At 49.2% G+C, this 26,180-nt stretch overlaps 1 protein-coding gene and 1 long non-coding RNA gene across 2 annotated transcripts in view; one reads left to right on the forward strand and one right to left on the reverse strand.

Moving 5' to 3' along the window:
* LOC119969578 overlaps positions 1 to 26,180 on the reverse strand; it is a 104,586-nt gene that overhangs the window by 39,970 nt on the left and 38,436 nt on the right. The window lies entirely within an intron of this gene.
* Positions 22,328 to 24,525, forward strand: npbwr2b (neuropeptides B/W receptor 2b). Its single transcript, XM_038803366.1, has 2 exons — positions 22,328 to 22,975; positions 23,126 to 24,525. Exon 2 carries the CDS (start codon positions 23,487 to 23,489, stop codon positions 24,486 to 24,488), a length of 1,002 nt encoding a protein of 333 aa, XP_038659294.1. The 5' UTR covers positions 22,328 to 22,975; positions 23,126 to 23,486; the 3' UTR covers positions 24,489 to 24,525.

The raw sequence follows: 26,180 nt of genomic DNA on the forward strand, positions 1-26,180 counted from the left end.
CCAGCTGTCTAGTCCATTAAGCCAACTGGTCTACATTGCTGTGGCAACATACACTTTTACATGCATGTTGCAGCCCAAGCTATGGTAAAGATGGTAAAGGCTCCAATTTCTTCCCATCCATGGCTGACCAGACATTTCTCCTGCTCTTACATCCTTCCATTGGCATATGTTGGATGGATTTACAAGTTTCGATGTTCGACCTGTTTAGTCACATTATAAACACAGCTTCCTTTAGTCATCAAGTCCAAGCATGGTACTTAAACCCAGATCTTCTGATTCAGAGACAAGGACTTGAACACTGTGCCACAAATGTTTCTTGAATAAAATACCATTATTATTATTTACTTTGCCTTGTTCAGACACTTCACAACATGCATGCTGATTTATTTAGCATGGCAAATCTCTACCGCCAGAGGGAAATAGGTTTCCTTCCTTCTCCAATATCAGACGATCAAGGTACTCTCGTTGGTATTCCACCTGCTGCTCCACAACATGCTTTTGGCACACCACCAGTGAAAATTACTTTCACCTAAAGGTTCAGTCAAAACTATAGATTGAAGGAAAATTTTAAAGGGAGAGAGAGAGGTGTCAAGGACCCTTGTGAGGCCTTTCAGTCTTCGCTTCCTATTACTCCCTCAATGGCAAGAAATTGATTGACTATTTTCAACATGACCCTTGGCGGAGTGAGGTGGGAGTTTGAATGGTAACTGTGAATCCTGAGTGCCTGGGGGTGCTGTTGGGTGAGTGATGGCAGTGGGGTGTATTGAGTAGTGTGAGAGTTTGGTGTTGGAGTGTGTTATAAATGTCATGTGAAAATGCATTCACTAAGATTGACCAGCTACATTAGGTTTTAGACTGCTTGTGGCACAGCTGCTAGATCCTTGAGTCTGAGAGTTGTCCTTCCTGGTCACCTGTTCCCCCCCCCCTGGGGCTATGGCATTTTTCCTCTTATCCACTTGCACCGCTAATGCATCCAGTGCCACAACAATCATGATGAGTCCCCCTGTTAGGTCTTAGAATTCCTACAGTGCAGAAGGAGGCCATTTGGCCCATTGAGTTTGTGCCCACCCTCTGAAAGAGCACCCTACCCAAGCTCCCAACCCTATCCCTATAACCCCATAACCCCACCTAACCTGCACATCCCTGGAAACTAAGGGGCAATTTAACATGGCCAATCCACCTAACCTGCATTTCTTTGGAATGTGGGAGCACCCGGAGGAAACCGGAGCAGATACAGGGAGAAAGTGCAAACGCCACACAGACAGACACCCAAGGCTGGAATTGAACCTGGGTCCCTGGAGCTGTGAGGCAGCAGTGCTCTGGTGCTCACTTTGCAAGAATTTATTTGCAATAATCTTTATGTGCAGCTTCCTTTTGAGATACGACCTGCCTTTAGGAAGAGCGGGCTGCCTACACTGGTCAAGAAAATGCTGCTGGGGCCCCCTGCTGTGCGCAGAGCTCGCCGGCAGTATTCAGGAGAATACAGCAGTGCTGGAAGTGTACCAATCAGCAATTTAATCATTCAGTTGGGTTGGGTAGTCAAATTTTGCATGTTGCCTACCTTGATCTGAATGCGGTAAGAAGTCTTACGACACCAGGTTAAAGTCCAACAGGTTTGTTTCAAATCACTAGCTTTTGGTTAAAGAGGTGTTAACCTGGGATTACCCCTCTCTCTGCATCTGTAAAGACTTAATTACCTGCAAATCTTGTATTCAAAGAATTGTCTTGCATCTTTGATTTTGTCTATATATATGTTTCTGGAACCTACCTCTTCATTCACCTGAGGAAGGAGCAGTGCTCCGAAAGCTAGCGATTTGAAACAAACCTGTTGGACTTTAGCCTGGTGTTGTAAGACCTCTTACTGTGCTCACCCCAGTCCATTGTCAGCATCTCCACATCTTGATCTGAATGGGCACAGTCATTTTGTGAATAATGAAGGCCATGCCTTAAAAAAACAGCCTATCTAATCCCTCGCCCGATGGATGAAACTATTAATAAAATGCAAATGGTGCACCATGTTGGCATGAAGTATGGGGCTGAGACTAATGTGGAACCTCATGAGAGGTGCATTGTATGAAATTAACCCCTTAGTTTGTTAGTGCTTATAACATTAAATATACTGTTATGAATTTGATATTGCAGGTAAATTATTTTTGAGCAAATGCCAACCACACTACTGAGAGAGTTATAAAAATGCAAATTAAACAGTTGAGAAAAATTCTGGTAATATGTCATGTATTTGCAGCGTTCTAGCCAATTTAATAGTGTTGAAGTATCACCTCTGCAACTTTCTGCTCCATCTGCTGTACCTGCCAAAAAAAACTAATGGAAAGTAAAGATTAGCAGACTTGATACTGAGCTGTAAAGAGATAATTACATGGAGCAGATGGAAATGTGATTTCACATGGGAACAATACTGCTCGGCTATAACGAAAACCTCTGCACATCCATTGTCATTGGGAAAAGCAGTGGAAGTCAATGCCAAGAACTTAGCTACCAAAACATACTAAACTACCTAAAGAAGTTCAATGACCTCAACAGAATTGTCAAGGGAAGTATACTGCTCCCTTACGCTCTGCTCACAGCCCCACATTCTCCATTATTATTTAGAATACGTCCTTCTCTGCTGCTTTTCATTCTCCTGCATTGCACTTCATTCTGCTCTCTCTGCACACCCACTCACTCAGTACTATTGCAACCCTCACTTCTTTACATCACACATTTTATACATTGGAGTCAAGCTATTCCATCACAGCAAACATATTCTCTAAACACTTGACAGGGACATCACTTTCAAAATATCCTTTTTTTCTTTTGAGAGTTAAGTCGTGCACTACTTACATCAAATGCCTTCTGCAGGAAGAACCAGAGCCTGTCTATAAGTCCTCTCCTCCATGGAACACGTGCTGGCCTGAATAGGTACAGGAAAGTTGCTGTGACTATGGCGAGTGGCAACTCTGTCGTGCAAAGTTCCTTCACATCCTTATCCCCTTTCTCCGTTCTTACTTTGATCTCATCCTATGCATTCTGTACACTTTTCCTCATCAGTTGCAGCTGTTTCACCAACTACATCTTCCTCTGTTCTCCCTTCACACCCAAAATCAACCCTCCTTTCATTCCAGCTCTTGAAAATGTGGAAATTCCCGTCACTACAAAAATGAGGCCTGCCTTCCTGAAGGAGCAATGTCACATGATCTGATTCTAGCAAGCAGAACACATACTGTAGAGGATACGCTCATAGAGGAGTCATCAAATGATGAATCACTGACTATTGTTGTGCAGGAGTTAGGTCAAGGAATCAATGCTATGGGTGCCAGATCATCAGAGAATAAGTCTATAACTCACACGTCCTCTCCCACTCCACAGGTGTGGGAGGCAAGCAAATCTTCCTGGTATTCACACATCCGATTTCCTTTGTCCCAAATACATTACGCAGATTGTTTAGCTGGATGGAATTACATTTTTGTTAGCCACAGAACCAGCTGGTCAGATGCTGCTTTCTGCCTGATTGGGGGCAGACAGCAGAGTGGTGTATTGCAGGTGAGGTTCCTGAACTAAAATACGCCACTCTCAAACGCTGGTATACCAACTCATTTTGCACTTACTCTTTCTTCTTGCTTAGCCAAAACTCATTTACCTCATTGCTTTTTGGGGGATCTGCCTGTGCGCACTTTGTTGCCATGTTTGCCTGCGTGAAATTTCAATTCGTTATCCGTGAGTTGTTTTGGATTGCTGTGAGGGCCTTTTCCAGTGATTTGGATGAACATCAAAGGGCACATTTCAAAGATGAGCAAGACGTTCGATTGGTCTCTGGCCAACATTTTCTGCCAAAATAATTTCAGTGCTGTTGGTGAGATCTTGATAAGTACAATATGTTTAATGTGTTTTTCTGCGCCTTAACTACACTTCAGTATGTTTAATTGGATATGAAATGCTGAGAGATATGCGAGTATGGTACACAAGGGCAATTCTTTATTTCTAATATTTATTGTAATTCTAAGAGATTTGTGTTATAATATTATAACATTAGTCCTACTCACTGATGAGCGACGTATTGGCAATGGAAATCCATTAAGTGGTGTTCCATGTAAAGTATCTGTATGCGTGCATCCCTTATCCCTTATCTGTCATAAAGCTAATAGCAGCAAGCTCAGTGGCAGCATTATAGTCACACAATTTGTTTCATGTACATAGAGACAGATTACTTAGGTATGACTAGCAATGGGACAGATTTTGCATTCCTCTTTTTAAACAATGTACGTGGCATAGCCAAATCTTTGAACGTCAGTGATCTTATAAATAATGGTTTTTCTTTGTTGTGCACAACCTGTTAATTTCAACATGTGGTACTGTGGAAGCTTGGTCCCTTTAAAGGGGCTGGTTCCCTGGACCATGTGACCGGCTTGGGGCCAGTCGCGCAAGAGCACAAACCCCAGCCATCCCCAGTGTATGTCTTGAACCAGCACATTAGTGACGAGGTAAAGGTTTTTGCTCGCCGTCGACAGTCACCGTGAGTCGAGACCGTCGACAGTCACCGTGAGTCGAGGCCATCGACAGTCACCATGCGTCGAGACCGTCGACAGTCACCGTGAGTCGAGGCCATCGACAGTCACCATGCGTCGAGACCGTCGACAGTCACCGTGAGTCGAGGCCATCGACAGTCACCGTGCGTCGAGGCCGTCGACAGTCACCGTGAGTCGAGGCCATCGACAGTCACCGTGCGTCGAGGCCGTCGACAGTCACCGTGAGTCGAGGGGGGAAAGAAGGAACAGTTGAGACAGTAGAGGAGTTCCAGCAAGGAGTCAGAATCATTTAAACCATGAATGGAGGTACCTGGAGGCCTCTGGACTGATTTACATTTTGATGAACTCTCTTTCTTTGGTTGTTCCTGTTAACCATTGTAACTTTTGTACATAGTTTTGTGGTAGTGTGTTAAGGGGCGTAAGGGGGAAGGATGTAGTAGTGTGACCCCTTTAAGGGGGAGGGCTCCATAGACCACGTGACTGGCTTGGGGCCTACCACACAGGTGTGTGTGAACTTCGTGATGCGCGATCAATAACCACTGAAACGAAGGAGTAGTCCGAATTGAAGACTTTAATCTACAAGATGTGTTCTCATTGAGAAGCGGGGGAGGGGGGGGGAGGGGGCTGGGGTGTCCAGCCATGACTGGTAGTCTGGTGCGGGTGGGACAATTTACTGGTAGTATGACTAGTGATATGGGACTATACCTCTCCAATGGCGGCTGCCCACTGTCCCGTAACTATGCACAGAGTTCTGTTAAAACACGGCAAATTATTTACAGAGTCAGAGAAAAAAAGGTCCATTAAGAGTTCATATCGACTCGATCAGCCGATCAGGGGCCTTGGACGTCCTCTGCGACCAGCGGAGCTTCGTCGGAGATGCGGGCGTCCATGACTCCGGGAGTGATGATCCGGTCCTCGTGGCGGTTTCAACACCCCTAGATGGAGCTGGTGAGGGCCGGGTCGTGGGGGGGGGGGGGGGGGGGGGGGGGGCGTCTAGTCCTCTAGGTGGCGAGGGTGAGGGGGTTGACAGGCCAGGGAGGGGAGCGCCTGCGGGGAGCAGTTGTGGTTGGAGGGGGGTGGGTGGGGCTGGTGCCGGGGGCGATGGCGGGGTTCCGGCGGGGTTCCGGCGGGCGCCAGGTCCAGTAGAGAGACTGTGTCTTGTCGGCCATCGGGTACTCCACATATGCATATTGCAGGTTAGCGTGGAACAGCTGGAGCCTCTCGACCAACGGATCCGATTTGTGCACCCGCACGTGTTTCTGGAGCAGGATGGGCCCGGGGGCAGCCAGCCAGGTCGGGAGCGGGGTCCCTGAGGAAGGCTTCCTAGGGAAGACAAGAAGGCGTTCATGAGGAGTTTGATTTGTGGACGTGCAAAGTAGCGACCGGATGGAGTGGAGGGGATCTGGGAGGACCTCCTGCCAGCAGGGGACTGGGAGATGTCTGGACCATAGGGCCAGTAAGACGGTCTTCCAGACCATACCGTTCTCCCTTTCGACCTGTCCGTTACCCCGGGGGTTATAACTGATCGTCCTGCTTGAGGCAATGCCCTTGCTGAGCAGGAATTGACGCAGTTCGTCGCTCATGAAGGAGGACCCCCTATCGCTGTGTATGTAAGCGGGGAATCCGAACAAGGAGAAAATGCTGTGGAGGGCTTTTATGATGGTGGGTGTGGTCATGTCAGGGCAGGGGATGGCGAACAGGAAGCGGGAGTACTCGTCAATTACGTTGAGGAAGTACGTGTTGCGGTTGGTAGAGAGGAGGGGAGCTTTGAAATCCATGCTGAGGCGTTCAAAGGGACGGGAAGCCTTTATCAGATGCGATTTTTCGGGGCGGTAGAAGTGCAGCTTGCACTCTGCGCAGATGTGGCAGTTCCTCGTGACTGTCCTGACCTCCTCGATGGAGTAGGGCAGGTTGCGGGCCTTTACAAAATGAAAGAAGCGGATGACCCCCAGGTGGCAGAGGTCCACATGGAGGGCTCGGAGGCGGTCCACTTGTGCGTTGGCACAGGTGCCGCGGGACAGGGCATCGGGAGGCTCGTTGAGCTTCCCAGGATGATACAAGATGTATTAGTTGTAGGTGGATAACTCGATCCTCCACCGCAAGATCTTGTCGTTTTATATCTTGCCCCACTGTACATTGTCAAACATGAAAGCCACCGACCGTTTGTCTGTGAGGAGGGTGAACCTCCTGCCGGCCAGATAATGCTTCCAATGTCGCACAGCTTCTACTATGGCCTGTGCTTCCTTCTCGACCGAGGAGTGGCGGATTTTGGAAGCATGGAGGGTACGGGAGAAGAAGGCCACGGGTCTGCCCGCTTGGTTGAGGGTGGCTGCCAGAGCTACGTCGGACGCGTCGCTCTCGACCTGGAAGGGGAGGGACTCATTGATAGCGCGCATCATGGCCTTTGCGATATCCGCTTTGATGAGGCTGAAGGCCTGGCGGGCCTCCGTCGACAGAGGGAAAGTGTCTGTTTGGATGAGAGGACGGGCTTTGTCGGCGTAGTTGGGGACCCACTGAGCGTAATACGAGAAGAACCCGAGGCAGCGCTTCAGGGCCTTGGAGCAGTAGGGGAGGGGGAGCTCCATCAGGGGGCGCATGCGTTCCGGGTCGGGGCCTATCACTTCATTTTGCACTACGTAGCCGAGGATGGCCAGGCGGTCGGCGCTGAACACGCATTTGTCAGGGGTTTTGCGGTTTGGAGGAATTTGCGGCGATTGGTGTCGTGGTCCTGCTAATCGTGGCCGCAGATGGTGGCATTATCGAGATGCGGGAAGGTTGCCCGTAAACCGTATCGGTCGACCATTCGGTCCATCTCTCGTTGGAAGACCGAGACCCCGTTTGTGACACCGAAGGGAACCCTTAAAAAGTGGTAGAGCCGCCCGTCCGCTTCGAACGCACTGTACTTGCGATCGCTCGCACGGATGGGGAGCTGGTGGTAGGCGGACTTGAGGTCCACCGTTGAGAAGACCTTGTTCTGTGCGATCCTGTTGACCAGGTCGGATATACGGGGGAGAGGATAAGCGTCCAGCTGCATAAACCTGTTGATAGTCTGACTGTTGTCTGTGACCATCCTATTCTTCTCCCCGGTCTTCACCACCAGAACTTGTGCAGAGGCTGTTACTTGCCTCGATGACCCCTTCCTTCATAAGCCATTGGCAGCTCACATTCCCAGGTACCGTAGTACCTCTAGTCATACTACGACACCTTGGCCAAAGGGGAGTTTCCACATCTGGGGAGGGATTCTCTGGCCCAATCACCGGGGGGGGGGGGGGGGGGGGGCGATTCACACGGTGCCACTCTGATGCCTTCCGCCGATTCTCCGCTCGCGGTGGGCCAAGTGGCTGCCGAGATAGGCTGAGTCTCGCCAGCACCGTTCACGTGTGGTCCTACCTGGCGGGACCACGCCGTTCATCCTGTGGGGGGGGGGGGGGGGCGGCCTGGTGGGGGGGGGGGGGGATCTGACCCCGGGGGCGGCCTTCATGGTGGCATGGCCCGCGATCGGGGCCTACCGATCGGCGGGCAGGCTTATCCTGGCGTGGGCCTATGTTCCCCCGCACCAGGCCCCTGTATCTCTCCGCCATGTTGTGTTGGGGCCGGTGCGGAGAAGGAAACCCATGCGCGTGCGCAAATTCGCACAGGCCGTAGTGCGCATGTGCGAACTCGCGCCTGTTCTGACGCCGGTATTGGCAGCTGGAGCTGCGTGAGTCGCTCCAGTGCCATGCTGGCTCCCTGTGTGGCGCAGGATCGCTGATTCTAGGGGCCTGTTAACGCCGTTGAAAAACACGACGGCGTTAACACTTACCCTCAGGATCAGAGAATCCCTCCTCTGATTCCTACCAAGGCTGATTTTGCTGTCTACCGCACCACTGCTCTCCCCCTACCAAAAGTGTCCCACCCTACTGAACACTACCCTGTGCTTGAAGATTAACTCCTTCCAGAACTGTCCAAGCTTCCATCCACCACAACTGACAACTCATTTAGAAGTCCAAGGCCATGTCTTTGCTGCACAAGGTTCAACATTTCTATAATTCCTGCCTTTGTCAGGGCTCTTTGTAGTCCAGTAAATTTAATTCAACCTCCACATTCATTGGGGCAGCACGGTAGTATTGTGGATAGCACAATTGCTTCACAGCTCCAGGGTCCCACGTTCGATTCCGGCTTGGGTCACTGTCTGTGCGGAGTTTGCACATCCTCCCCGTGTGTGCGTGGGCTTCTCCGGGTGCTCCGGTTTCCTCCCACAGTCCAAAGATGTGCAGGTTAGGTGGATTGGCCATGCTAAATTGCCCTTAGTGTCCAAAATTGCCCTTAGTGTTGGATGGGATTACTGGGTTATGGGGATAGGGTGGAGGTGTTGACCTCGGGTAGGGTGCTCTTTCCAAGAGCCGGTGCATACTCGATGGGGTAAGTGGCCTTCATCGGCACTGTAAATTCTCTGATAATCCATGATATATTTTTAAAGCTCTTCTCTCCTCCCTGTAACATAAGCCGGTGACCCTTATGTAATGCATCAATATAAGTGAGTCCACTTATTCATCATTCCCCATTTGTTCTGCTGCATTATCAGTGCCTGCTGTTTCAGCAGCTATATCTCTTCTATAAATTCTTCCATGTTGTCATCATTGCCTTTTTTAAAGCCATCAAAAACCTTCACTTCAACTGTACTTTTGCACATTCCCCAAAATGTTATAGATCCCCTTTCTCACTTGCTGTTTGAAGTCCATTTTTTTCCCGCTTTACAAAGCACCCTGAAAGGGCAGCAAAATAATGCTGAATGCCAGTATAGTGCTGAATGCAATTATTAAATAAGAAATGAAATACAAATAAAGAAAAGACAGAAAAAAGAATTTAAAAAAACAGAAAGAATGTGATTTACATTCACCTTTAATTATCATACAGCTTCTGGACATTCCGAACCGAGGAATTATTTCTGAAACACTGTTATTATTGTTAGTGAGGTCAATATAACAGTCAAGCTATGGCAGTGGTAACATAGTGGTTACATTACTGGACCAGTAAGTCAGAGTCATAGACTAATGATCTTGAGACATGACCCAACATAGTAGCACGGTTGCTTCACAGCGCCAGGGTCCCAGGTTTGATTCTCGGCTTGGGTCACTATCTGTGCGGAGTCTGCACGTTCTCCCGTATCTGCGTGGGTTTCCTCCGGGTGCTCCGGTTTCCTCCCACAAGTCCCTAAAGACGTGCTGTTAGGTGAATTGGATATTTTGAATTCTCCCTCAGTGTACCCCGAACAGGTGCCGGGGTGTGGCGACTAGGGGATTTTCACAGTAATTTCATTGCAGTGTTAATGTCAACCTACTTGTGACACTAATAACGATTATTATTAACAATGGCAGCTGTGAAATTTCAACTCAGTCAATAAGTAAACTTTGGGAATTAAAACAGCAGAGCTGGTGTTAGTAGTGGTGACCATGTAACTATTGAGTTGTTGGAAAACCACACCTGGTTCGCAAATGCCCTTTAGGAAAGGTAATTGTTACCTTTACCCTTACCTCAGCTGGCCTGTATGTGATTCCACCTTCTTAACCACCCTCTGAAATAGCCTAGCAAAGCCAGTCTGTGATGACCAATAAATGTTGTGACTGATTAAAAAACATTGATCTCAGCAATATCCCAACAATGTCACATAATTGAACGTATTTTTGGTTCAGTTAGCTTACGTTGGCCAGTAGACCAGAGGGGCATCTAGCTCTCTTATCTTGAAGTGCCATGGAATGTATTGTGTCCAGTTGAACAGGCAAATGAGTCTTGGTTTAACAGCCCATCCAGAGATTGGCACCTTTGATAATCCAGCACTCTCTTAGCACTCCAGTGAAGCAAACTGATATTAAATTATTCTTTAGGCTTATTTCCTAATTTGTTCAAACTTCCTGTGTATTGTTGTGGTTTATGAAGGATTCTAGAGTTTTCAGGGCATGTAAATGACCTTGTTTATAGATAAATACAATCCGATGCATATGTGCTATAGTTTCTGTGGTGTGTTAATGACTGGCAGAAATGCAGCACTTATTCGTTCAAGCAGCACAACCCTTCATTATTTGAATTTTTTGACCTAGATAACTTTAAAGACTTTGGCTATTGCCCATAAAATATTATGGTCTGGATTCTGCGATTTTGAGGCTATGTCCGGAGGATGTGTCTAGTTCTACGACTAAAAATCGGCGAGGCCCAGCACCGACCCTCCGACCGGTGAGGGGGTAGCAGCCACACCATATAAAGCACACGGCCTTCACACAATAAATGGCAGGAGAATTGACGGTCCGAGACTTTACATGCACACAGCAATGGCCTACAGTGGTCGGGCCGTACAACATGGCGCTGGGCACGTGTGGATCCGACCTGCCAGATAGTGCCCCCCTAGACACCCACTTGCCATTCCCAGACCACCCCCCACCAGTCCCCCAGCCCTCGTCGAAGTCCCCCCTGGCCAGTGGCACGGCTCCCCCCCTCCGACTCCGGCAGCGCAGGACACAGTCCACAGCCTCCACCCCGGGTTCACGAAAACTGAGAGCACAAGTGAACCACGACATTGGGAACCCGGCCCATCGGGGGCGGGTCTCCAGGTAACGCCCTGAGGCTGTCCCAACGCCGTGTGGCTTACTCCTCGATTACACCTTTTTGGAGGGGGGCGGTGCATCCAAAAATAGGCACCGCCCTCGATTTGGTCATAAAAAGGGATTATCCGCCCGATCGCTGATTACGATATTGCCATGGGGCATCGGAGAACCCCGCCCTATATTTTCCAGTCATGAGGGAAGGAACACCAAACTGTTTTTGGGCCGGTATGTGACTGCTCTTCAAACATTGGCAATACTACATCATGCAGTGTTAAACACTGTATAGAAAAATGCTTACTACTTGCAATTGTGTGATCTTCGTTACAATATACATTAATGTTTAATTGAATCCTTACTAAGTATGACATTTTCAAAATGGAAAATTAATTACTAAGGAAATAACATGAGCAACATAATTGCTCAGTAGAGTCCATGTAATCACAAAACGGCATTGGATCCAAAAGCTTTATTGAATTTTTTAAATCCTAACTAAATAGATTTATAAAATCAATAGCCCTGTATTTTACACTTTCTGTTTTAGCAGCGATAACAGGAACCTAAATTATCTGGTGGCCTTTTCTTTTCCACGTGGCATTTACAAATGGCATCACCTCTGAAATATTGCAATCATGATTGAAGACTCTTTATAAACTTACATTTGGTACGTTTATTATTGAAAATGCTTAAATGTCCCCATTTTAATTGTTTTCTGAAAACCAGCACGCTCTTTCGTAAATGATATTGTTGGTGATCTATCTTTTTCACAGTGAACTAAGTGTACTCATTATTTAATTAGGTAGCAGCAACTTTTCATAATTAGATATTAATCAGTCACGATTAGATTCATTTATCAGCTTAAAATGGAAAAAATGGATTTCAAAATGAGAACCAAGACATTGAAAGCAAATCAAGGAAACATTTCTTCATAGAGGTGTGTGAAGGAAGAATGCATATTATTAGACATATTTCAGGCTTTCTTCAGGCACTGTATCCTGAAAGGGCATTGGCATCCATTGACTTATGTTTTGGTCCATGGTTATGCTTTGTTTGAAACTGCAGTTGTTCATCATGCCTTCTGCAGGTGATTGTCCAGGAGTTTCTTCCACTCTTAACACCTACCATTGGCATATATTGGAAGGCTAATGGTAGGCCATGTTATGAATATATCTTCCTTGGTGAATGAAGATCATGGAGAAAAGGCAGGGAATTTGACTCAAATAGTAACCCCATAGTAATAAGATTGAGGAAAAGAATTGATGGGTCAAATCGACTACTCTTTTGCCAAAGATGAATTTCAATATTAAGTAACTAAATTACAGTGATGTCCCTTCAGAAATTTTGGGGTGGATTTACCGATCACCCCGGCGGCGGAGGAGGCAGCGGCACGGGATCTATCAACCCCACCATTGTCAACAGGATTTCCCGCCGTCAGCACCCCACGGCGCCGGGAAACCCATGTGCCAGCGTGGGACCAAAATTTCAGCTGGCGTGAACTGACGGTAAATCCCGCCCATGACATTCTACTCATTACGTAACAAGAAAACTGGTTAGCCTCCAGCATAAAGTAGGTAGGCCGTAAGCACTTTTTCTTTAGCAGTGAAATAACAACTACAAGTGCCAGTCTAGGACATAAATGGCTACTAATGGCATTCCCACTCTGTCATGGCCCGTGACAAATGCCATTTTCTTGAGGGTGTTAGCACCAGTGTTGACTGCATGCGCCATGGATATGTGAATAGTCGGATTGTGGTGTCAGGCAGCATTTGACACCCAGGGCGCGATTCTCCGACCCCCACGCCGGGTGGGAGAATTGCGGGAGTGCCGGGCGAATCACGCGATGCCGCCCTGGCACCGCCACGCGATTCTCCCACCCCCCCAAAATGGCGTGTCGCGTTTTGCGACAGGCCGCTCGGAGAATCGCTGCTCGCCGTTTCTAACGGCAACCGGCGATTCTCCAGCCCTGATGGGCCGATCGGCGTGCCAAACCCGACCGGTTTCACGCCGGCGCCAACCACACCTGGTCGCTGCCGGCGTGAACATCGCACGACCGCTGCATGTGGGGCTTGTGGGAGGCGGAGGGAGGATCGAGCACCAGGGGCGTGCTTAGGAGGTGTCTGGCCCGCGATCGGTGCCCACCGATTGTCGGGCCGGCGTCTCTAAAAGACGCACTCTTTTCCCTCCGCCGGCCCGCAAGATCAAGCCGCCATGTCTTGCGGGGCAGCGGAACGGAAGACGGCAACCGCGCATGCGCGGGTTGCCGCTGGCCAACCTGCGCATGCGTCAGTGACGTCACTTAGGCGCCGGCGTCATTCAGGCCGCGCAGCTTTGACACAAGCGTCAAGGCCTGGCGCGCCTGATTGACGTGCCGCCGCTCCTAGCCCCCGGGGGGGGGGGGGGGGGGGGGAATAGGGGGCGAGGAGCGGCCTCCGACGCCGGAGTGAAATACTCCGGGTTCCACTCCGGCGTCGGCAGTTTGTCTCCCTTTGGGAGAATTTCGCCCCCAACCTTTTCAACCATGAACTCTAGTTGTGCCTTCGCCTAAACACACAGACAGCTGAACATGTGCCCAATGGCACAGCAGCTCCCTCCCAGCCACTTGCCACCACCACTATTTAATGTCATCATCCAACATGCAGATTCATTGTTTATTACTTTTGACTGGCTTTTACTGAGTTTGCGACGTACCGGATGTTTGAAGACATTGTGAAAAGTTGACAAAATCTGCATGAGATGATGTGGGACTTTGCGAAAGCAGTGGGTGCTCATGCAATGCTTTTGAGTCCACCACTATCTGCAGAAATGGGGGCTGCAGGTGCAGTCTCCCTTTGGCTGAAAAATCAGAGGCAGATATATCAGAGGCAGCAGAGAAATCAAGCTGCTTGCAGAGGAAGAGGGGGAGGGTCTGCAGGAGGTGACCTTCAGGAAGCACTTCCCCTACCTGCACCAAGAGCAGTGAGGTTCACCTAGAGAGGGGTCACAGGATTCCGCTGCCTCTTGAAACCAGTCTTAGAGCTGGGCAGGATGGCACTGTCAGTGGAAGTCAAGCTGCCAGGAGCCCTGGGATATTTCAGAGCCACATCCTCCAGGTGCTCTGGTTTCCTCCCCCAGACCAAAGATGTGCAGGTTAGGTGGATTAGCCATACAAAGGTTAGGTGGGCGTACGGATTTATGGGGGAGTGGGCCGAGGAAGCATGCTCTTTCAGAGGGTTGGTGCAGACTCAATGGGCTGAATGGCCTGCTGCACTGTAGGGAGTCTATGATTATACTATCTCTTGTCATGTTGCAATCCCTTAAAGGCATATTACAGCGCACATGAGTTTCTGAGTTTTGTGGCTGTGTGTCAGATTTAATGTTGGTGCTTCTTTGTCATAGCAGCGTATCTCAAAACATAAATGCACAAGGGCAGGGTTGCAATGGAGGAAATATTGGCCACTGGTCACAGCTTCAATGTTGGTTACTCAGAAATTGCCCCTCCTTTGGGGTTAACACATGCTACCAAGCCTTTGTTCAAGATTCTCTGACACGAGGATATGTTCTCTCCTCATCCATCCTGTCAATGCCCCTCAGGCATCTTAAAGGCTTCAATTAAGTCGCCTCTTACTCTTCCAAACTCCAGTGGATACAAGCCTAGTCTGTCCAATCTAGCATGTCCAACAGGGCAGCATGGTGACACAGTGGTTAGCACTGATGCCTCACAGTGCCAGGGATCCGGGTTCAATTCCGGCCTTCAGTGACTGTCTGAGTGGAGTTTGCACTTTCTCCCTATGTCTTTGTGGGTTTCCTCTGGGTGCTCTAGTTTCCTCCCACAATCCAAAGGTGTACAAGTTAGGTGGATTGAGGGGACCATATTAAGTTGCCCTTTAGTGTCCAAAGATGTCCAGGCTAGGTGGGGTTAGGTCTAGGTAGGGTCCACTTTCAGAGGGTTGGTGCAGACTTTTGTAGGAATTCTATGGAACCTTCCCTCATTTGGGGGGCACGGTAGCACAGTGGTTAGCGCAGTTGCTTCACAACTCCAGGGTCCCAGGTTTGATTCCTGGCTTGGGTCACTGTCTGTGCGGAGTCTGCACATTCTCCCCATATCTACGTGGGTTTCCTCCGTGTGCTCCTTTATCTCCCACAGTCCAAAGATGTGCAGGTTAGGTGGATTAGCCATGCTAAATTGCCCTTAGTATCCAAAAAGGTTAGGTGAGGTTACTGGGTTATGGGTTACGGGCATAGGGTGGAGGTGTGCGCTTAGATAGGGTGCTCTTTCCAAGTGCTGGTGCAGACCTGATGGGCCTAATTGACCTTCTTCTGCACTGTAAATTCTATGATGATAAGATAATCCACCCATTCCTTGGTATTAGTCTCGTGAACCTTCTCTGAACTGCTTGTAATACGTTTGTGTCTTTCTTAACACAAGAAGACGCGGGGTGGGATTCTCGCATCCGGCGGTAGAGTGTCCACGCTGTCGTGAACGCTGTCGCTTTTCATGATGGCATGAACGGGCCACTGCCAGGAGTAATTCTGGCCCCTGCAGGGGCCGCTCCAGCTGCCGATCCTGGCGTGAAATGTGCGCCACGGGATCCGCGCATGCGCAGTGGCACTGGCGCCAACACTCACATGTGCAGTGGCGCCAGCGCCAATGCGCGACTGCACGGTGGCCTCCTTCAATGCACCAGCCCCAATGCTGCATGGCGCTGGACTACAGGGGCCAGCGCATAGGAAACGAGGCTGGGGGACAGAGAGGCCGGCCCGCTGACTGGTGGGCCCTAATCGCGGGCCAGGCTGCATCGGAGCCCCCCCCCCTCCCCCCCTGGGGCTCGGAGACCCTATTCCCACCCCCCTCCCCCCTCAGGCCACCACCTGGCCTTTGCACACAGAGTTTCCATCGGTTCGGTGGGCCCCGATCCCGGACCAGTCTGCATCGGAGGCCCCCTCGCCGGGCGCCGGTGTGGATGGCGCCAGTGGGGCTCAGTGTTTTAACTGGGCCACTCGGCCCATCGGGCCGGAGAATCGGCGGGAAGGCCGTGTGGAGCGGTCCCCGACCAGCCCGCGCCAACCATGCTGCCGCCAATGGCGCCGATTCTCCGCTCTGCGGAGAATCACGTGCCGGTGTTGGGGGGACGTGGCCCGGTTGCTGGGATTCTCCGGCCCGGCCCAGGACTGAGAGAATCCTGCCCTGATGTGGTCTTACCAATGCTCTGTACAGCTGAAGCATAACCTCCCTACTTTATTAATTAATTCTCCTCCCAACAACTCATAACATCCTATTAGTTTTCCTGATTACTTATTGTACCTTTTATATACTGATCTTTTGTGATTCATGTACTAGGCCACACAGATCCCTCTGAATCTCAGAGCTCTGCAATCTCTCACCATTTATTTAACAGGTTTATTTTTTACTCTTCCTGCCAAAATGGACAAATTCGCATTTATCCACATTGTAGTCCATTTGCCAGATCTTTGCCCAGTCATTCAACCGACTGAGTGCTGAATTTGGGTGCATTTGAGTGCTACAGTGAGAGTTTGGTGACTGAGGGAGATGGGTGAGGAGGGAGCAAGGTGCTCCTTTTATTTCATTTCCTACTTTTCCTCAGAGCCTGAAGGGAGCCGGGAGTTTACAGAGAGTGCAGCTGACTAGGAGCAGAGTCGGAGGGCGGTGTTCCAGTTGGTCCACAGTGCAGCTATATTCTGTAAGGTAAGAGGGGATGGAGGCTAGGGCAGTTGAATGCTCCTCCTGTAGGATGTGGGAGGTGAGGGATGCCACCAGTGTCGCCGCTGACTATGCCTGCGAGAAGTGCACCCAACTCCAGCTCCTCAGAGACCGTGGGCGGGATTCTCCGACCCCCCGCCGGGTCGGAGATTCGCCGGGGGGTGACGTGAATTCTGCCCCCGCAGCGGACCCCCTGGCGATTCTCCAGCCTGCGATGGGCCAAAGTCCCGCTGGTTCTTTGCCAGTCTCACCGGCGTAAATTAGACTGGGTCCCTTACCGATAGCACCTAGCGGCACGGGTGGGCTCCAGGGTCCTGGTGGAGGCGCGGGTGATCTGGCCCCGGGGGGGAGACCTCACAGTGGCCTGGCCCGCGATCAGGGCCCATCGATCCGCGGGTGGGCCTGTGTCATGGGGGCACTCTTTTCCTACACGCCGGTAATGTCAGCCTCCGCGATGGCCGACGCGTAGGTGAACCCCCCCCCCCCCGCGCATGCATGGGGATGACGTCAGCAGCTGCTGACGCTCCCGCGCATGCCTGGACCCACGCCGGCCGGCGGAGTCCCTTCGGCCCCGGCTGGCCTGGTGCCAAAGGCCTACACGCCGGCCGACGGGACGCAAACCACTCTGGCGCCGGTCTAGCCCCTGACGGAGGCCAGATCGCCCCGCGCCTCCCCCAGGACCCCGGAGCCCACCCGCGCCGCCAGGTGCTGTCAGTAAGGGACCTAGTCTAATTAACGCCGGAGAGTCTAATTTACCCCGTCCAGTTCCCTAACACGGGGTGGGCCGACGCCGGAGTGGTTCATGCCACTCCGTCCCGCCGGGACCCCCCGCCCCACCGGGTACGGGAGAATCCCGCCCCGTGTTAGGGAACAGGAGCTGGATGAACTTTGGATCATCCGGGAGGCAGAGGGCGTAATAGAGAAGAGTTATTGGGAGGTAGCCACACCCAAGGTACTGGACAAGAGTAGCTGGGTTACGCTCAGGGGAAAGAAAACGAACGGGCAGACAGTGCGGGGATGCCTCGTGACTGTTCACCTTCAAAACAAGTATACTATTTTGGATCCTGTTGGGGGGGATGACCTATCGGGGGAAGGCCCTAGCGGCCAGATCTCTGGCACTGAGTCTGGCTCTGGGGCTCAGAAGGGAAGGGGGGAGAATAGAAAAGCAATAGTGACAGGAGAATCAATGGTTAGGGGAATAGGAGGTTCTGTGGGCGCGAGCAAGACTCCCGGAAGATATGTTGCCTCCGGGGTGCCAGGGATGTCTTGGATCGTATCTTCAGGATCCTTAAGGTGGGAGGGTGAGCAGCCAGAAGTTGTGGTGCACATTGGTACCAACGACGTAGGTAGGAAAAGGGGTGTTGATGTAATAAACGAGTTTAGGGAGTTAGGCTGGAAGTGAAAAGCCAGGACAGACAGAGTTGTCATCTCTGGTTTGTTGCCGGTGCCACATGATAGCGAGGCTAGGAATAGGGAGAGAGTACAGTTGAACACGTGGCTGCAGGAATGGTGTAGGAGGGAGGGCTTCAGGTATTTGGATAATTGGAGCGCATTCTGGGGAAGGTGGGACCTGTACAAGCAGAACGGGTTGCATCTGAACCAGAGGAGCACCAATATCCTGGGAGGGAGGTTTTCTAGTACTCTTCGGGATGGTTTAAACTAATTTGGCAGGGGAATGGGAACCGGATTTGGAGTCCAGCAACTAAGGTAGCCGATGTTCAGGATGTCAAAGCATGTAGTGAGGCAGTGGGGATGGTAAGACTGACAAAGGAGAGTACTTGCAGGCACGGCGATGGGTTGAAGTGTGTATACTTCAACGCAAGAAGCATCAGGAATAAGGTGGGTGAACTTAAGGCATGGATCGGTACTTGGGACTACGATGTGGTGGTCATCACGGAAACTTAATAGAAGAGGGGCAGAAACGGTTGTTGGAGGTTCCTGGTTATAGATGGTTCAATAAGATGGGGGAGGATGGTAAAAGAGGTGGAGGGCGGGGGGGGGGGGGGGGGGGGGGGTTGCATTGTTAATTAGAGATAGTATAACAGCTGCAGAAAGGCAGTTCGAGGAGGATCTGCCTACTGAGGTAGTATGGGCTGAATTCAGAAATAGGAAAGGAGCAGTCACCTTGTTGGGAGTTTTCTATAGGCCCCCCAATAGCAGCAGACATGTGGAGGAACAGATTGGGAAACAGATTTTGGAAAGGTGCAGAAGTTACAGGGTAGTAGTCATGGGTGACTTCAACTTCTCAAATATTGAGTGGAAACTCTTTAGATCGAATAGTTTGGATGGGGTGTGTTTGTGCAGTGTGTCCAGGAAGCTTTTCTAACACAGTATGTAGATTTTCCGACCAGAGGGAGGCCATATGGGATTTGGTACTCGGTAATGAACCAGGGCAAGTGATAGATTTGTTAGTGGGGGAGCATTTTGGAGATAGTGACCACAATTTTGTGACTTTCACTTTAGTAATGGAGAGGGATAGGTGCGTGCAACAGGGCAAGGTTTACAATTGGGGGAAGGGTAAATACGATGCTGTCAGACAAGAACTGAAGTGCATAAGTTGGGAACAGGAGAGTCTGAGCAGGACAAAGCAGTGCTGGTGTGAGTTCCAGGATCTCTGATGAACAGCCCATCCAGAAATGCAACATTGAATGACAAAGCAAGTGAGATCATGAGGACCAAGTAGGCTCACCTGTCGCATTCAAGGTAAGCAAAAATGGTGGGTCGCGAAGTTTGGGTAGCGAAGATCAGGAAGTTTGGGCAGCATGGGTCCTGAAGATTGGCCAATAGGTAAAAATGGGTCCCCTTAAAAAAGTTTATAAAACACTGTTCTAAAATACTATCCTTGTTTTCGATTCCCTCCCAAGGGTGTATGCCTCCCTATCTTAGTAATCTCGTCCAAGACAATTGCATCTCTAATTTTGCTAACTCCAATTTCAGCTGCCAATGGTGGAAGCTCTAGAATTCCTTCCCTAAATATCTCTGCCTCTCTTCGCCCCTTTATGCCTACCTCTTTGATCACGATTTTGATCGCATGCCTAATGACACCTTACTTGGCTTGGTGCCAAATCTTCTTTGGTAACCCACCTATGAGGAACCAGAGTATGTTGGAGGTACTCTATATGTACTTTCTTGCTAATTCACTGTGAGCACACGATACATTTTTTAGGGGCATGGTGGTGTCCTAATTTACTGAAGTTCCTTTCAGTAAAGTGAAAGTTGACATGATGTATGGGACGGGGTAGGATTGAGAAGCCCAACTGTTGTGCAAATGAAACCAGGGTTATATTGAACCCTCCTTCTGGTCCCTTTTAGATGCCGTGTCAACTGTAAGGAGACCAAGTCCACTGTTGAGCTGCTTCAAGCACACATTGGTTTGTTGCTCATAAGCATGATGGGAGAAGACATTTTGTTGCACATCAAACTGACTGCAAATGTGATATTACGAAGAATTTGGAGTCTCTGACAGCTCAGCGCCACTTGGAGATGTGTGCAGTCTTTGAGAAATTAAATCTCATGGAAACAACAAAAATAGATGAACAGGAAAGTTTTTTTTATTGTGGTTTCAGACACACTCCATGCCATGGTTTGCTTTGGCAGACATTTTAAGTATGGCCCAACCATTCTCAATCTATAAAAATCACGAGCCCATTAACTAAACTGTTCTGGACAAAGAGCTCTCAGAAAAAGCAACAAGTCTTCTGACTTTCGAAAGAAACATTTTGATTCAATTAGAAAATGCCATAGATAGAGTGAGTTGACATGTAGTTCAGCTGGTGGTGGCTCACCTAGCCAATGAATTGGAATAGAATTGATGAGTAGTCGATGGGCAGACATTACACGTGATGTTGCACATTTGCCCAGCAATCAGACTGTTTTGATCTCATACTTTGCAGATATTCATCAATGCACAAGTCATATATGTTGTTGATTTGAAATCATAACAATAATCTTTATTATTGTCATAGGCTTACATTAACACTGCAATGAAATTACTGTGAAAAGCCCCTAGTCGCCACACTCCAGCGCCTGTTCGGGTACACAGAGGGAGAATTCAGAATGTCCAAATTACCTAACAGCATGCCAGGGACTTGTGGGAGGAAACTGGAGCACCCGGAGGAAACCCATGCAGACATGGGGAGAACGTGCAGACTCCGCACAGAGACCCAACCGAGAATCGAACCTGGGACCCTCGCGCTGTGAAGCAACAATACTAACCACTGTGCTGCCGTGCCGCCTACTGTGCTACCATGCTGATCTAACCCCGATCTTGTTACTTTCTTCCCTGAGAGCAATGTTTTAGTACATTGCCTTTACCATTTGGTGATAACTTGTGTTACAAACAAAGTTTGGTTGTGCATAAAAGTTTGACATTTCCAGCAGCGTGTTATTTATTCAATTATACCTTCCATAATTTAGAAGAAAGTTGAATCCAGTCCCTCCTCACATCGGTAAACTTTTGGAGTGAGGGCTGAATCCTTAATAGAAAAGAACTTCTCACCTGAATGCTTCAACTGTTCACAATAGGATTTTGAAGAGAAATAATTCTAAAGACACTTGAAAGTTGAGCGTAAAATGGCGAGAAGCGGTAATTAGTCTCCTCAATTTCCAGGAGTCTGGCTGTTTAGCCAAGATCAATATTGAGACATTTGATCTCATATTAACCAAGAACAGAAAATACAGGACAAAGCTTTGACAAAGAGTCATCCAGACTCGAAACATTAGCTCCCTTCCCTCCTCTCTCCACAGACCTGCTGAGATTGTCTAGCATTTTCTGTTTCAGATTCCAACACCCACAGCACTTTGCTTTGATCTAATATTAAATATATTTTTAAACACCAGCGTAGTTGCATCAACAATTCACCAAATCTTCCACCCGTAGCCAGAATCTGATTCGCAAGCTTCAATTGAAGACTTTAGCACACAGGAGTGTTGTGTTATGTACTCTGGGATTACACAGGCTGCAACTCGATGCAGCTTTGACCAAAAGATACTCCAGACTTTGAAGCAAGTTCAATGTGATTTATTGAACCATTGAGCTATGAGTTCGACTTTCCTGCTAATCTTGCTATAGTAACTCAGTCTAACTAACCAGTCTGCTCTCAGCCATGTGGTGGGTGTGATGCTTCTGATCTGCCCTTGTCCTACTCTCTAAGTGTCGCCTGTGGAAAGAGACAGAGCATGTGTGCCCTGTCCTTTTATATGGGTTGTGTAATGCCCCCTTGTGGTAGTGTCACCTCTGGGTGTCTTGATGGCCCATTGGTCGTGTCCTATTCAATGTGTTCATTAGCTGTATGTCTGCATGTCATGATGTCTCTGGTGCTCCCTCTAGTGTTTACTTAGTCGTAGTGTATTTACATGAACCCCTTGTATATTTACAGTGATGCATATCACCACAAGGTGTTGGCATATTATTTGGTTTGCCAACGTTTTTAGAGTGACAAACGGAAAGTATTGGTTCTGATGTTATCATCAGATTTAAAAAACACATTAATGGAAATATGCTGCTGCCTTTAGACCAGTTATTGGGAACATGGAAAAGCTGTCAAATATTTGTGAGAAAAATTTGCCTGTGAAGAGCCATGTTGGCTCATTGTGGTTTGAAACCACTTTGCTGAACGTTGTTTTATTTAAATACTGAGGAATGTTGTGATACTGCACTTTGAAGAGACTTGTCCTTCCCCCTTCTCCACAAGTGTGAAGCTCATGCGGTACAGAAAGAAGGCGCTTTGACAGCGTCTAATGCGCTGTTTATTACTTTGTTTCGTGTCTTTCAGCCCGCCAAGTTGGAAAATTGAAACTGACGGCGGACGAGTGAATATTTGAGAACTGTTGCCCAAGAGGTTGGTAAAAGAGAGAGAGAAAAAAAAATGAGGGGGGTCACAGAGGAAGAGCCAGCGGATTGGACGCCAGCTGAAAGGAAGAAACTGCAGCTTGTTGGAGCTGAGTCAGACACAGTGAAACATCCCACAGTGGCTGCAGCAGAATCTGAGTTCTCCTCCCGGGTCAGCTTCTAGCAGCTTTATCTCCAATCTACCCCAGTGTGCCAAACCTCAACTATTCACCCGACCGGGAAAGGGGTCCTTTACCGTCCATCGCTGGTCCCTCGGTGAATTTGCCTTCTCTACGGATGTGAGGGAGAATTGCAAGTAACTTACCTCGGAGTGAATAAGGACATTTTGGTTGGTACCGATTGCATGTTTTTTATTGGGGGGGGGGGGGGGGGGGGGGGGAATTCGGTATGAATTCAGCAATGTTAACAGGGTTGATTAACCTTTATTTGGGGGATGGTGTGCCACTTGTAAATGTGTGTGTTTTTAATGTTTGTGTAGGTGATACCATTTGAAGTCTAACTTGAAGCGATGGATTGAAGCCTGGGAGATGGGAATTTCTTGGCCAGTGAAATGGGGACACGCTACGTTGCCAGTGGCAACTTGAAAAGACCAATTTCCCTTTCGTTCGGGACAGGTTGGCCCAGGAAACAACCTGAACTTTCTGTCCAAGGCGGCGATTCTATGGGGGCCGAATGAAATCGGGGTGGGTTACAAGAAACAGCCTGTACTCAGTAACTGCAAACCATTGAAGAGGCTCCCTCCCTGTTACACTTGTGATCAGCGTTGTTTGTTGTGATGCTGCTATTGCTCGAATAGCTTTGAGTTTGGAGGACGCGGGTCCTCCAGAGGGACAGTCACCATGGAAAACATTTCAGCAGCAGGAGGGGCTCTGAATAGATCTTGCTCCGGGTCGGAGGATGTGTGTGGGTTTTACCAGGGCGCAGAGTCTAACTTCACCATCTCTGAAGAGTATCCCGATTTGTACATTATGTTGCCCGTGATCTATGCGGTGATCTGTGCTGCCGGCCTCACGGGTAACACGGCTGTGATTTATGTGATTTTAAAAGCCCCCAACATGAAGACGGTGACCAATATATTCATCTTGAACCTGGCCATTGCGGACGACCTGTTCACTCTGGTCCTGCCCATCAACATAGCGGATCACCTCCTGTACTACTGGCCCTTTGGCGAGATCATGTGCAAGCTCATCCTCTCCATTGACCACTACAATATTTTCTCCAGCATTTATTTCCTGACGGTGATGAGTATAGACCGCTACCTGGTGGTCCTGGCCACTGTGCGCTGCAAGAAGCTGCCTCACCGCACTTACAGGGCGGCCAAAATCGTCAGCCTCTGTGTCTGGGTGCTGGTCACCCTCATCGTCCTGCCCTTCACCATCTTTGCCCAGGTCTACACCGACCCGCTGGACAGGAAAAGTTGCGCCCTGATCTTCCCCAAGCCAGAGCGAGCCTGGCTCAAAGTCAGCCGCATTTACACCCTCATCCTGGGCTTTGCCATCCCAGTCACCACCATCTGTGTCCTCTACACCCTGATGGTGTACCGGCTCCGCCACATGCAGCTCAGTTCGAACGCCAAAGCCCTGGACAAAGCCAAGAAGAAGGTCACCCTGATGGTCTTCATTGTGCTGGCGGTGTGCCTCTTCTGCTGGATCCCCTTCCACCTGGCTACCATCGTGTCCCTGACGGCGGATGTGCGGGTGACCCCCCTGGTGATCGGCATCGCCTACTTCATCACCAGCCTGAGCTACGCCAACTCCTGCCTGAACCCCTTCCTGTACGCCTTCCTGGACGACAGCTTCCAGAAGAGTTTCAAGAAACTGTTGGAATGCAGGGCAGGGTAGAGGAGGCGAGGCTGCTGAATCTTGGGGTAGGGGGGGGGGGGGGGGGAACAGAGAGAGAGAGAGTCAGCCTCAATGTCGCTGTTGTCATCCAAATGCTCACTTTTCCAACTTCCTCTGCCGCCACCTGTGGATGCAGGCGCCGCTTATTCGCCAACACCCCCCCCCCCCTGGAGAATCCCCACCCATTCCCAGACGGTGGGACACAACTGCTGGTGGATTGTTCCCCGGGTGAATGCACACTTGCAGCGGTCAAACCTCGAGGGTCTCACTTTCAAACTCTAGGTATCACTGCATCCTCATCTTCCCGCACTAATGCTAACGCCCAGACCGTCTCCAGATCAGAATGTGCTGCTTTTCAATCTTTACTATGAGCAGGATATGTGGGGGGGGGGGGGGGGAGGGGTGATTAGTATTTTCAATAGCGTGGGGAAATCTAAAGTGGGAGATTCAGCTTGACATTCTTGTTGCAGCTTTTTACCATAACGTGGAGGGGTCGTGTTATAAATGTAAAGGGGAGGGGGGAGGGGGACAATGAGAGCGACTACAGACACACACACCATCCCTCCTCTGTCGGGAGATTGCATGTTGAACGCACTGAATTCCTGAGGCTTGTTAAACGCACTTGTTAAACGATCTAAAAGTTCTCGCACTTGCTTGTACAGCATTGGCATTTGGTCCCGGTGTAAACCTGTGCCTGATAGATGTTCTTTGCTGCTTTTGGTGTTTACATTGTCCTCACGTCATTGTCCATCAATAAACGTCAGTGAAAATTGCGTTTTTTGCTTCTTGTCTTTTAAAGCTGGGTTAGTAGGATCCAGACTAAGTGATCTCCAAAGATCTTGCATAAAGTAAACACGCAGTGGGCAGCACAGTGGTTAGCACTGTTGCTTCACAGTGCCAGGGTCCCAGGTTCAATTCCCGGCTCGAGTCACTGTCTGTGCGGAGTCTGCACGTTCTCCCTGTGTCTGCGTGCTTTTCCTCCGGGTGCTCTGGTCTCCTCCCACAGTCCAAAGATGTGCAGGTTAGGTGGATTGGCCATGCTGAGTTGCCCTCAGTATCCAAAAAGGAAGCCATGATGTGGAGATGCCGGCATTGGACTGGGGTGAGCACCGTAAGAAGTCTTACAACACCAAGTTAAAGTCCAACAGGTTTGTTTCAAATCACTAGCTCAAATCACCTGAGGAAGAAGCTGTGCTCCGAAAGCTAGTAGTTATTTGGAGTGGCAGAAGATGGGAGTGATGTTCCACAGTGATCAGTGCTGGGACCACTGTACAATGTACATTAACTTTGCAATCAAAAACACAATTTATAAATTTGCAAATGACAGTAATTGTTGGGGACGTGGCATAATGTCCCATTACAAGAATGCAGAATGAGAAAATAATTAAAACATAAAGTTCAACACAGATAACTGAAGTGTACATTTTGGTAGAAATAATAAGGAGGTAATTTATTCCTTGGAAAGTGCAATTAGTCTAGATGGTAGAGAATATCAAAGTGATCTTGGAGTACACAGATTAACAAGGTCAATAAAGAAAGCAAACCAAGCACTAGGCTTTATTTCTGGAGTGATAGAATTGAAAAGTGGGGAATGTTCAGAAAACAAAGGTAGTTTTAAGTGATTTGTACTTATTTTGGTAAACATTAGAATTAAGGTACAGTTGTGTTTAATTTTATGTTTCTGTGCCTGGA

Source organism: Scyliorhinus canicula, chromosome 7 (assembly GCF_902713615.1).
Source record: "Scyliorhinus canicula chromosome 7, sScyCan1.1, whole genome shotgun sequence".
Classification (NCBI taxonomy): Eukaryota; Metazoa; Chordata; class Chondrichthyes; order Carcharhiniformes; family Scyliorhinidae; genus Scyliorhinus; species Scyliorhinus canicula.

Coding starts and splice junctions, on each gene's coding strand:
- npbwr2b (XM_038803366.1), top strand. CDS start 23,487: ATGGAAAACATTTCAGCAGCAGGAGGGGCTCTGAATAGATCTTGCTCC.